At 42.0% G+C, this 11,577-nt stretch overlaps 2 protein-coding genes across 6 annotated transcripts in view; one reads left to right on the top strand and one right to left on the bottom strand.

Annotated features, from left to right (window-relative positions):
• Nucleotides 1–1,085: 1,085 nt before the first annotated feature.
• Nucleotides 1,086–2,648, top strand: LOC120417102 (palmitoyl-protein thioesterase 1). The gene is made up of 5 exons (XM_039579079.2): nt 1,086–1,359; nt 1,421–1,566; nt 1,735–1,823; nt 1,890–2,325; nt 2,381–2,648. Exons 1-5 carry the CDS (start codon nt 1,251–1,253, stop codon nt 2,498–2,500), a joined length of 900 nt encoding a protein of 299 aa, XP_039435013.1. The 5' UTR covers nt 1,086–1,250; the 3' UTR covers nt 2,501–2,648.
• A 1,753-nt stretch (nt 2,649–4,401) lies between these two features.
• Nucleotides 4,402–11,577, bottom strand: part of LOC120417089 (uncharacterized) — a 128,895-nt gene continuing 121,719 nt past the window's right edge. For all 5 annotated transcript variants that reach the window (XM_052706077.1, XM_052706076.1, XM_052706079.1 and 2 more), the window contains one exon: nt 4,402–11,550. In XM_052706077.1, the coding sequence (XP_052562037.1) occupies nt 9,197–11,550 (2,354 nt within the window). In that variant the 3' untranslated portion in view covers nt 4,402–9,196. The remainder of the gene's footprint in view (nt 11,551–11,577) is intronic.

Genomic DNA, 11,577 nt, shown 5'->3' with positions numbered 1-11,577 from the left:
GCTCAACATTTTTGTGGGGGTTCCTTGGCCAAAATAATTAGACCCGTATTTTTTGTTTGGCCATTAGGGTGAGTTTTTCGACGAGCCACGCACAAAAACAGGATATTCCTTAACCTGATACAAAGTGTTCTACTAACGGGCTACCGTTTCCAATAAATTACAAATGACAAAAACGAGAAAAAATCAGCTTTTTTTAATAAAACTGCGATTTGATTTTGATTTTGAATTTGATTTTTGTATTAGGATAATACCTTAATATTTTGCATAATTTCCGGCATTGTTCTTTGGAAAAGTTTTCGTTATATTGACCAAAAACCCATGTAGGAGGGTCGAGGCACCCCAGCCGAATCCGGAATATCTCCATTAAAAATGGACCATATTTGTCCTCCATCTGACAGTAAATATATAGACAAATCTGGATCTTTTGCAACCGGCATCCAAATTGGTTAATTCTACCAAAAGTTATGAGATTTTTAAGAAGAAATATGGGTCTAATTAGTTTGGCCAATGAATCCCCACAACAATTTTTTCTGTACTATGAACAATTGTTGCTAGCAATGAAATAAGTTGATTCTACTACAACATAGTCTCCTGAACGCCGCTGGACATTTTTTTACTATTGAAAAAAAAATTAAAGATGAAAAAATAGCTTTTAAAAAGAAATGTTTATTTTTTAAGTTCCTAAAATGCCCATCGTATTGCACTTCAATACAAGTGTTGAAAATGGAACTTGTTATTATTGTTATTTTTGGCGATGCCTTTAACTATTCATCGCCTTACTTAGAATTTTTATTGATAATTTTTTATATAGCGCGTAAGATTAAAACTTTTTAAAAAAAAATCTCAAACGTTATCGAAAGACACCCCCCAAGAGAAACATATCGAACTTGCTTGCTTCAGTATTAGAGCCACACGAAAAAGCTCGCAGTACCGCTGCACTGCCACCTAGCGGAACTTACCTGCAACACAACTAAAAACGCACCACGAAACGCAAAAATTCTCTCAAGCTTTCCCATGTACGACACAAAAAGCGATTCAACTAGTGTGCGTTTCTCAAAGAACAAGTCACGCTCGAGCTGGAGCACCGATTGCAGTGCATTATTTTGATTTGCAGCTGCAATCGATAAGTATTTTCTTTCTGCGCTTTATTGCTTGGTGGGCAATCATTCGAGGTGGTTGCATTTCATATTTTTGAATTGCTGAGATAGTTCTGATCAATTAGGTAAGTGGCTTTCATCACCATCATCACAATGAAGACGTTCGGTGCTATTGGTGTCTTGTTGGTCCTGTTGGCTGTACAGGCAAGCGGGGATAACGTAACAAGTCCAGGACTCCCCATTGTTATGTGGCACGGAATGGGTGAGTAATATGATAAAAGATATTGATTTTAATCCAGAAATGATAACAACTACATTTTCAGGCGATACCTGTTGCTTCCCGTTCAGTTTGGGCGGCTTCAAAAAGTTTCTGGAGGCCGAGCTTGGCGTTTACGTCAAGTCGCTGGAAATCGGCAACTCAATCGTAACCGACTACAAGAGCGGCTATCTAATTCACCCAAATAGGCAGGTTGGTTGGAATTTCCTTGTAAGAGCTTTTTTTTTTTTTGCTTCATCGTTACTCGGTCAAGCAAGCACGATAGTGAAGGTGTTGCGTCTGGGCGTTGTGTTGCCGGCTAAGGGAAAAGTATCGATCACCACTGAGTTCATAATATGAATATGTAACAATGCATTTCAGGTGGAAGACGTCTGCAATCAGCTCAACGGCGACCCCCAGTTGGCCAACGGGTACAACGCAATAGGATTCTCACAAGGCGGACAGTTTCTGTATGCAAAACGTCGAGTCATACCTAAATTATGGCAATGTTCTAACGATACTGCTTCCATTTCCAGACGAGCGATTGCTCAGCGCTGCCCAACGCCACGCATGAACAATCTGATCACTCTCGGCGGCCAGCATCAGGGCGTATTTGGACTGCCCGACTGTCCCTCGATCAGCAGCAAAACGTGCGAGTACTTCCGGCAGCTGCTGAATTATGCCGCGTACGCAAGCTGGGTGCAGAATTACCTGGTCCAGGCCACCTACTGGCACGATCCCTTGAACGAGCAGGCGTACAAAGAGTCCAGCACGTTCTTGGCGGACATCAACAACGAGCGGGCGGTCAACGAAACGTACATCGAAAATCTGCAGCAGCTGAACAAGTTTGTGATGGTCAAGTTTACCAAGGATAAAATTGTTCAACCGATCGAGTCCCAGTGGTTCGGGTATTACAAACCCGGACAAGATCGGGAAACCCAAAAGTTAGAAGAGTCTGAGCTGTTTCTGAAGGTAATTTGAACGATACGCTTTAGCAACTGGAGTTGATCTCATAATATATTTTTAGAACCGCCTCGGACTGCAAGAGATGCAGCAGCGAAACAAACTTGTGTTCCTGGAATGTCCTGGCAACCATCTGCAGTTCACAAAGGACTGGTTCAAGCAGAACATCTACCCATTCTTGTAAACCAAAGATAGTGGTGCATTCGAGATTTCAGCTGGTGATAATAATTTATCTTAAGTGTGAATTTTAAACATAGTAAGTAAGAAAGAAGAGATTTCATATTGGAAGTGTATTTTCAAATAAACTAGTATCAAACGAAACCAAATCAAACCATTTAATATTTGAATTGTCGATTTGTCAATCGTGGACACCAAAAAGTTTTGTGTAGTCCAAATTCGTTTATCCGAAGGTTTGTATGGGACTTCGGATATTTGAATCCTTAACAATCCATTTTTTTCGTATTTTTTATTTTCTTTCTTCGAGTTTTGCGCCCCAGTTTTGGACAAATTTGAATAGTTGATTGCCTATTAAATAACAAAATGTATGTTTTCGATATTTTATCATCGCCACACTCAAGCTCTAAGTGAAAGTTTTCCAAGGCCTTCTCGGATAATCGAGTCTGGGCTTTTTGTTGAGTTCTGGGACCCCATTTTAGTAAAATTTGAGAGTGATGTAGATCCAGATTATCCCTCCCAGCAAAAAAGGCCTAAATGAAGTTTTAACAATAATTTTGATAATAGTCAATGTCAAGTCAAGTTAAAAATTTAAAAAAAGCATTCGAAACAATGAGGAAAAACGAGTGAAAATTATATTTTTTTTGTCTGGTACTTTTTATTCCACTAAAAAACCTGGAGGGGGAGAATGTGTGAATTTGGTTTACCAGTTAATGGTCAAAAAATAACAGTGGCAATTTTGAGACGAAACGGTTAAGGTTTTATATCAAATTTTCAAAGAAAAACATTGACCCTTGAAATCCACAAATTCGAAACACTTTTTGCTTACGGATGTAAACAAACTTTGGTTCTCTCCTGGACCAGGAGAACATATTTTTAACAAAATAATGACTTCACACACTGAAACCAATGAAACTCAAGCTTAGTAATGTTTTATACATGGTCTGATAACTTTTTGTGAAAATATCAGTTAAGTTCAGGGGACTGTGGGAGGTACAATAACATCCCATAATTATGGAACAGGCAATTTGCAGGCAGTGTTTTGCTGCTTCGAATAAAATAGTCTTGAAATGCAGTTTTTTTTGTTTGAAAAGTACTACTTATACTAGTGAAATAGCAAGAGAATGTAAAAATGAAGGTCCTAAAAATAGTAGAGGCACCAGAACAGATGCATTTTGTATGCTATTGACAAATTATCACAAAAGTGTTCCGAATTTGTAGGTGTCGCTTTTTGACGTTCCGAGAAAGACGCGTTTTAATGTTTGACCTTGAATAAACTAAAACGAGAGCAGGCAATGAAAACAATAACAAACACGTTTTGTGTGGTTGATCATTATGTGCATCGTCCTGAAGTTTGGTTGAATTCGGTTGCTGGAGTCCTGAGCTCTTACTGAAAATGTTTACGGAAGTCGAGCTTGTACCTGTGTCAAACACGTTCTGACCTGAAATCCCTTTGGACAATTGTCGCACTTCCATCAGTGTCAAGATAGTACTACAAGATTGACACTTCTTTCTTATGTAAAGAGGCAAAAATGCACGGAGTTTTTTCCGGATTTTATTGAATATCTCAGGATTGAAAACGAAATTTGGGTATTTGTAAAGGTCAAAACGTGAGGCATTGTGAGCTGCACAAAATGACGTTCTTAACTCAATTTGGCCCAAAGTCGACGTACGACAAGTTAGCATGACAGCGACGATATCTTGAAAATTATTGATTTAATTTTCATTATCAAAGTAAACCTTTTTTGAAAAAACTCAGAATTTCAAAATCCCGATTAACATTTCAAAATTACAAAATAATACGTTATTGATTTTCGAATCATGATTTCGTGTTGAAATTCTGCTTTTTTTATAAATTTCGAGGAAGATTTCTTTTTTCGTTCCTCCCATCAACATCAAAACGAGCAAAAATCATTAAATTATGTGACTTTTTATTTTTCTCATCAGCGATATCTTGTTGTGTGTGAGTGTGTGTATGTTTTGTGGTAAGTGCAGCATTTGCTCCAATTTCACTAATCACCTAATAGTTGCATCCGGATTTGATTCGCTGCTGATTTGGTTTATTATTCTGCACATTCATTCTCTGTTTCTGATTGGAATTGGGTTTTTGTTTTCTGTTTTGCTGCTTCTTCGATTATAATGTCATAAATTGTATGAATAGCGAATTTTCTTACTCTGTCGACTAACATTGCACGATGCTCTCTCTTTCTCTCGTATCAGCCATCAGTTAATCTTATGATAAATTTCTTTTGATTTTTTGTTTGCTGTTTTGTTTTCTCTTTTTTTATCAGCTTGTATATAACGTTTACTATTCTGTTTTTTTTTTTCTTTGCCACAAAATTTGTTTAAAGCGTATTCACCAAACTTTTGTCAGTTAGACATTCATTCAATTTTATACTAAGATGTAGTACGATGGGAGGGGGTGGGGGTAGCAAAAATACTGAATTCGTTTAGGGGCGTGTCGACTCAAGTGGAGTTTAAAGCTAGTTGATTAGATGATTTCATAATTGAATTGTATGTTCACAGGTTTGATTGTTGTCAGATTGGATATGACTTGAGTAGGATTCTTTTGTCTTTAGGATTGGAAGAAGCGATTGTTCAAACAGCCGAAACTGGATTAAGAGTTTCGGTTGGTTGAGCAAACATTCAATAAATCTAGTAACAGTACAAAAATAGTCAAGTACTGCACTGTACAAAATATACTGCTTACTAATCTCTTTGAACGAGCAAAATAAAGTCTTTTCTAACCGGTAACGGATATTAAAATATCGTCAACTCAACAGATGTCGCGGGTGCTGCGATAGTCCTTCCGGTGTGGAAGAGTTTTGTCCCTGCGCGCGCGAGATTAATGGGATGACCGGATAACGCAGAAAAAACTCATAAAATCGACACCTTCGGTGCCACACTTTGGCTCTGATATTCTTTTCATTACTCTTCTCGGAACCATCGCTTAGTTGTTGTTGCGTTTGGTGCGTTTCCCAAAAAGTTGATGCGCAAAGTTTTGCGATCGCATTTTCATAGCCTTAATTATATTTCTTTGTACACGATGGGAAACTTTTCCGTTTTCGGTTATTTTTTGTTTCTTTTCTGTCTTTTTAGCTATGCTGTTCGATGAAAATTAATTTACGAGACCTTTTTGTACGGCATCCTGTCCCGCAAATTTGTACAAGTGTTTGTGTGTGTGTGTATGTGCTAGTACGATTTGTGTGTTTGTTCTTGCAAATTTATTCAAATATTGTCATTTTACTTTTTTCTTATTTCATTTGTTACCATCAGCTTGTACTCTCTAAATTTATCATTTGTTTTACTTCAAAGAATGCTTCATCGACGCTCTCCTTCCCCTTGTTGTATTAGCTACTTTGAATTTGATACGACCTAGCGGAGTTTTGGGAAACTAATTACAGAAAATGATTATCTTATCTGTTTGACCGTGTTCCACAATCGGAGACACTTGGAGAGACGGTGACGGAGTTCGGTTGTGAAAGGAAACGCGGCCCGTTAAACAACGTTTTGTTTGATCAAAAGAGGTCCACCCAACAGGGAGAATGGTGGGTTGGGGACCTGCTAAATTAGTCCCCAAAGATTTCGCTGGACAGAACAGGAGAAAGAAACACAGGTAAGATTCGAATAATTGCTATTGCAGGGGAGAACAAACTGACGCGGAAAAGTTCTTCTTCGAACACGTGTTCTGGGTTTGTAAAGGGGGGTGGGATGGAAATTCGTTTGTTTCTCCTGTTCTGGTCTTCCTGGTGTGATGCGCGGTGATGATGAGAGGTGCGGATAAAAAGTGACAAGTAGCAACATTAAGGACCATGGCAAACATTAGAAAACTTTTTATGGTGGCTGGGTGGGGAAAAACTTCACTTCACAAAAAACAATAAAAGAAAGAAAGAGTCAGGACTCTGCTTGTGTGCTGTTCAACAAACAGAGTCTGCAAACAGCATACAAACACGAAACGTTTCATGCGCGGTTCTTTTGAGGGGCTCATTTCAAAAAAGAAGTTTGCATGAAAGTTTCCCGTTGGCATTGTTTTTCGCTGTAATTTATTATTATTTTGCCACATAATTCTAGGGCGCGCATCCTCCACCAACAACTACAACGCACAGAAAAGCATGTAAAAGTAGGGTAAACTGAGTGATTCTCAGCGAACTTTCAATAATTTAGATGCAACAGGTAACAATAAACGGAAACATTACGGTTCAAGATTATGGCCTCTCGACATGGAAAGGGAATTCATTGCCAAACATTTTTCTGGTTTAATTTGATTTTGAACCAGCCATTTTTTGCTAAAACTTCCAGTTGCGCTGATAAAAACTTGCTAGTTTTATATTTACAACCAAATAAACATGTTAAAAAATCAAAAGGCCAAAAAATCTGGCAGGAAAGCAAAATCCATCGAGTATTCTTGTCTGCTAATCTGACTAAATTCTTTCAGCACGCAACTGGAACAGATCCCTGAATTGGCTGATGCACGAAGTGATTTGTTTACCTTTTTTTTACCCTTCGGAAACGTCAAACCATACCAAATTGCTGCCGGATCCTTTCCGGGGGAGATCCGGAAAAAGATCCGGCAGCAATTTGTATTGATTTGACGTTTGCTGAGAGTGCCGAAAAGTATGGTTATGTTGACAAACATTGTGTCATGAATAAATGTGATACAGTAGACTTTCTGGTTGTCAATCTTCTCGATCGCAATATTGGTCCATCTACCGAAGATTTCTTCATTCTCTTTAAACTGCTCACTTTGAGGCTCTTCCTTCCACAAAATTTGTCCATGCTTGAACGACGGTTCCTTGGATTTTATTTACTTTGAAAATCTCTTCCGGTTGTCAATAATTTCACTCTCTCATGGCTTGCCTTACACAGTTTTCTTTGCGATACGAAGATCTGAAAGATGTATTTCCAATCGAGTCTTCATTTTGCATTGTTCTGAGAACTGAAAAAAGAACTGTTCACGATGATTCTAAGAATATTGACAACCAGAGTCGACTTACTATTTTTTATTTATCAAACAATGTGTAAAGTTACATCTTTTAATGATTTATTATACCTATTCTACATTAATTGAGGCCAAATAACTAGGAAAAGAGGTAATATTCAATCTTACATTTTTCAACCTCTCAAATCAAACTTTTTTTTTTACTGTGTGGTTCTGTAAAACTCTGAAACTGACCACTAGTCTGAGATATTTTTTTCTTGAACAAAGCTTGCTCCAGTTGATGGGTCCGGTGGTTTAGTGGTTAGCGTGGCAGCCTCTCACCCCAGTAGGCCTGGGTTCAATCCCAGACGGACCCGGTGGCATTTTTCGTGACGAGATTTGCCTGATCAGGCCTTCTATCGAATGGGGAAGTAAAACTTTGGTCCATTTGCGTAAAAGAGGTTTTAAGCGACTTACCACACATAACCTTCGGACCACAAAAGACCCGAGGGTCGTTAAAGTGGATTGCTTTGCTTTTGCTCTAGTAGAATTTTCTTCAACTTAAGAAAATATTTAGCAAGATTTGTTTGCAGCTTTCAACTGTTGATTTAGTGATGAACACTGCGAGGCGCGTGTAAAAGTCACATTTTGGGCACCTTCTTGTACCAACCTTTCCCCGAAGGCACTTTTCGTGAAGATGCGATGTCGTGCCGTTGCCTTATTTTTGATTGTGCTTGTTAAATACAAATACCTGAACCTGGAAGCAGTAATTAAATCGTCTGCGTGAGTTTCCCTCCAGGACCAATGCTGTCCAAAGCAAAGAAGAAAAATGAAAAAAAACGCGGAAAAATATTTTCCATCAGAACAAAGCAATTCAACACTTTTTTTTTTCTGGCACCGATGTTTTGTACGAGCTTTTTCCCGCGCGCGCAAATCTTCATGGAAAAGAAAGCAACCGGTCGCGCGCTTCGAATCGTTGCGGCGGGAAAAGGCTCGTGACGGTGCATATTTTCACGGACCACGCGTTTCGTTTCGACTCCCGTCAGCGTCGTCGTCGAAAAATTATTCCTAGAGAGCATTCCTTCCCTTCAGTTAACTACTACAATTATGCTGCCTAGATTTTCCTCGCTCCAACACTGGTTGTGTAGTTATTTTTTTTTTTTTTGCGTTTATTATTCTTCAGCAGAGAAATAAGTACCGTTGTTTTGTTTTTTTTTTTTCAGCTGGGAAAATTATCTAATCACACTTAATTGTCTTTCATAAACAGCGAAACAGTGAACGATGCTCTTGCGTTTTGTTAAGTTTGGCCAAGGATACATGCGGTTTTGTATGTTTTTTTTTTCTGTTGCATTTTTATGGTTGTTTTGCGTTTTAAAAAATAATACCACTTTTTACACCTTGTTGCTGTTGTCCTAGTCATTAAAAATAATCTTATATAAAATGGAGGCGCGGGATACTTTTCCCTTCAAATTGTCGAGAATGCGCGTCCCTGAAATGCAATAAACCACATTTTTCGCAGCAAATTAATAGCGTTTTTTTTTTGTCTATACTTTTCTTCTCTAAAAACTATTTACACATACTTGTCAGTATTCTCAATACTGTGTGGGTATTTCCTTCGTAAACGCTAAATGTTCTTAACTAGGTGTCGTCTGTTTGTCTGTGTGTGTGTGTGTGACTTACTTGATGGGTTCAGCTAGTTAGTTCCTTATGTTTTGCGTTAATATTATTATTGTCTATATCATTACATTAAAATTGATATTGTATTTCAGCGAGGGGGATCGGGGTGGCTTAAGTCATGTGCAGGTCACCGCGCAGAATCCGGGTGAAGGTCTTCTTGAACTGCTGGTTGGCGAGGGCGTAGCAGAACGGGTTCATCGGGCTGTTAGCGTAGCACAGGAAGTACGAGAACATAAACAGGTGCTCGTTGATGCAGGGCGGGTTCGAGCAGAAGCCCACGACCAGGGCGAGCACGTGGTACGGCGTCCAGCAGGCGACGAACGCGCCCAGAATGAACGAGATGGTGCGGAACGCTTTGCGGGCGCGATTTTCCGACTTGGACTTTTGCCGACCGGCGATCCCGAGCGGACCGGCCTTCTGCTTGCCCTTCAGTCTTTTGCCGATCGACCGTATAAAGTCCCGCTTGCTGGACGTTTGCCGCTCCAGGCAGGGGTTGATCGTGATGGTGGGACCACTCGAGTGCGTCGTCGTTGGTGGTGGTGCCAGTGCGTTCGTTTGGGGTGGTGGTGCCGTTGAGGTGGCCGTGACCGGTGTGCTACTGCTGGTCGTCGTTGTCGCGGCTTCCGCTACGGTCGTCGTCGTTGCAGCGGTCGTTACGGGCTTGGACTCGGGAGCAGTGCTTGAAACCGACGAAGAATTATTGTTGTTGTTGTTTAATTGCGCTTTCGAATTAAGGCTCGTGCTGTCGACCTGCGTGTTCTGCGGATGCTGCTGCTGCTGCTGCTGTAAGGCCTGTTGATCTATGTTAGAATTATTCGTGTAGGAGTTATTATTCAATACGGTGACCGGTTTGTCCGGATTCTGAGAGGCTACTGTGACTGTTGTACTAAATTTATTGATTGTTTGCGTCGGTTGAGCCGTGGTCGTTTGACCAGTTGGCGAAAGCGGTCCAATGTCGACCGCCCGGAGCAGAACCGTTGGCGGTGGCTGCTGGGACTGGGCGGTGGCTCGAATCAGCGCTTTCTGCAGCAGTGAAGGATTCGCAATGTTTTGGCCGGCCGCGTGCGCCGGAGATCGTGGCTGCACGACGGCAAACGCCGACGGTGGACTCTCGTACTGGGGCGACGGAACCACGACGGAACTTTCGTCCATGAAGCGCAGATCGGCACCGTCCATGCCGACGACGGCGTCGTACGTGACGGTGGAATCGCCCTGGCTAATTATGCTATGAGGCCTGTCGGATTTGGACGGTGGACTCTCGGAAGCGTGTGGACTTCCCTGAAAGCCGTACGGTGGTGTTAGGATTGTGTGCGAGATTTCCGGCGCCCGTTCGGCTCTGGCCACCACTACCGGTTCGATGTCAACCGGGGAAATGGGAGACTGCACCGGGGTCGGTTTCAGCGGGGACACTTGAGGTTTGGGATCGCTGTTCTCCGAATCCAGTATGCTGGCCTCGCTGATTTTTGGAAGTCCTTCACTTTTCGATGGATTACTAGGGGACTTTTTCGGTCTGCTGGGTTCGTTTGGAGATGCCGCTGTCGCGGGTGACGTTGACTTTAGGGCTCCGTTGTAACGATTCGACAAAACGGTAGCCGACGCACCAACCAGCAGTCCCGCCAACGATGTTCGCTTCTTCACTGCTCGTTGCTCTTCCTGTAGCTGCTTGGTGTTGGCCGAGCTCTCGTCATCCGAATCGAACGCTGGACTGCTGGAGCGTTCACTCTTGTCACCTTCCTTTTCTTCTTTACTCTTTTTGGCCTCTTCACACTTTTCGTCCTTGGGCTTGGGAACCGAACTCTTCCGTGACGCGGACGAAAGTTCCTCCTTGGGGAACTGATGCGGCGTAAGCGAGAGTGTCGTAGGAAGAATTACGTTCGGCGATGGCGCCACTGGCAGTGGTTTGTCCTGACTCAACAGGGTGCTCTGCGTTTTCGAAATCCCGATTCCACCGGCCTGGCCGGCCAGCCCCGTCATGGCGTTCCCCAGGGCCACCATCGACTGCATCTTGCGCTGTTTGGCCTCGCTCTTCTTCTGCATGTCGTACGCCGTCTTGTAGATTCCACCGTACAGCACAAACAGCACCACCAATGTCGTCCAGTAGTACCCGATGATGAGGGCGGTGTTGAAGACGGGATCCTTTAGGAACTGCACCGCACACTCCCCCGGCAGTAGGTCTCGATAGCCGAGAAAGTGCTCCCAGCCAAAGATCGAAATGAAGAACAACAGCGCCGGAATGATCCACGTGATCGTCACCATCCAGATGACCTTGTTCTTGGTTCGCCAGCTGCGATATTTGGCCGCAATCTTCACCGAACAAAACCGATCGATCGTGATCAGCAGCACGGTGTACTGCGACACCAAACACACCGTGTAATCCACCGAGAGCCACAAATCACACAACAGCGGTCCAAGGTCCCAGTATCCCATAAGGACGTACACCGTGTAAAATGGCATCGAAACGGTTCCTGTGGGATGAAACGAGCAGAACAAAA

This window comes from Culex pipiens, chromosome 1 (assembly GCF_016801865.2).
Source record: "Culex pipiens pallens isolate TS chromosome 1, TS_CPP_V2, whole genome shotgun sequence".
Classification (NCBI taxonomy): domain Eukaryota; kingdom Metazoa; phylum Arthropoda; class Insecta; order Diptera; family Culicidae; genus Culex; species Culex pipiens.
Note: the sequence above shows the minus strand (reverse complement) of the source record. Positions and strands in the feature narration are given on the sequence as shown.

Coding starts and splice junctions, on each gene's coding strand:
- LOC120417102 (XM_039579079.2), top strand. CDS start 1,251: ATGAAGACGTTCGGTGCTATTGGTGTCTTGTTGGTCCTGTTGGCTGTA. Junction 1,360..1,420: donor TGTTATGTGGCACGGAATGG/GTGAGTAATATG, acceptor CTACATTTTCAG/GCGATACCTGTTGCTTCCCG. Junction 1,824..1,889: donor TCACAAGGCGGACAGTTTCT/GTATGCAAAACG, acceptor TTCCATTTCCAG/ACGAGCGATTGCTCAGCGCT.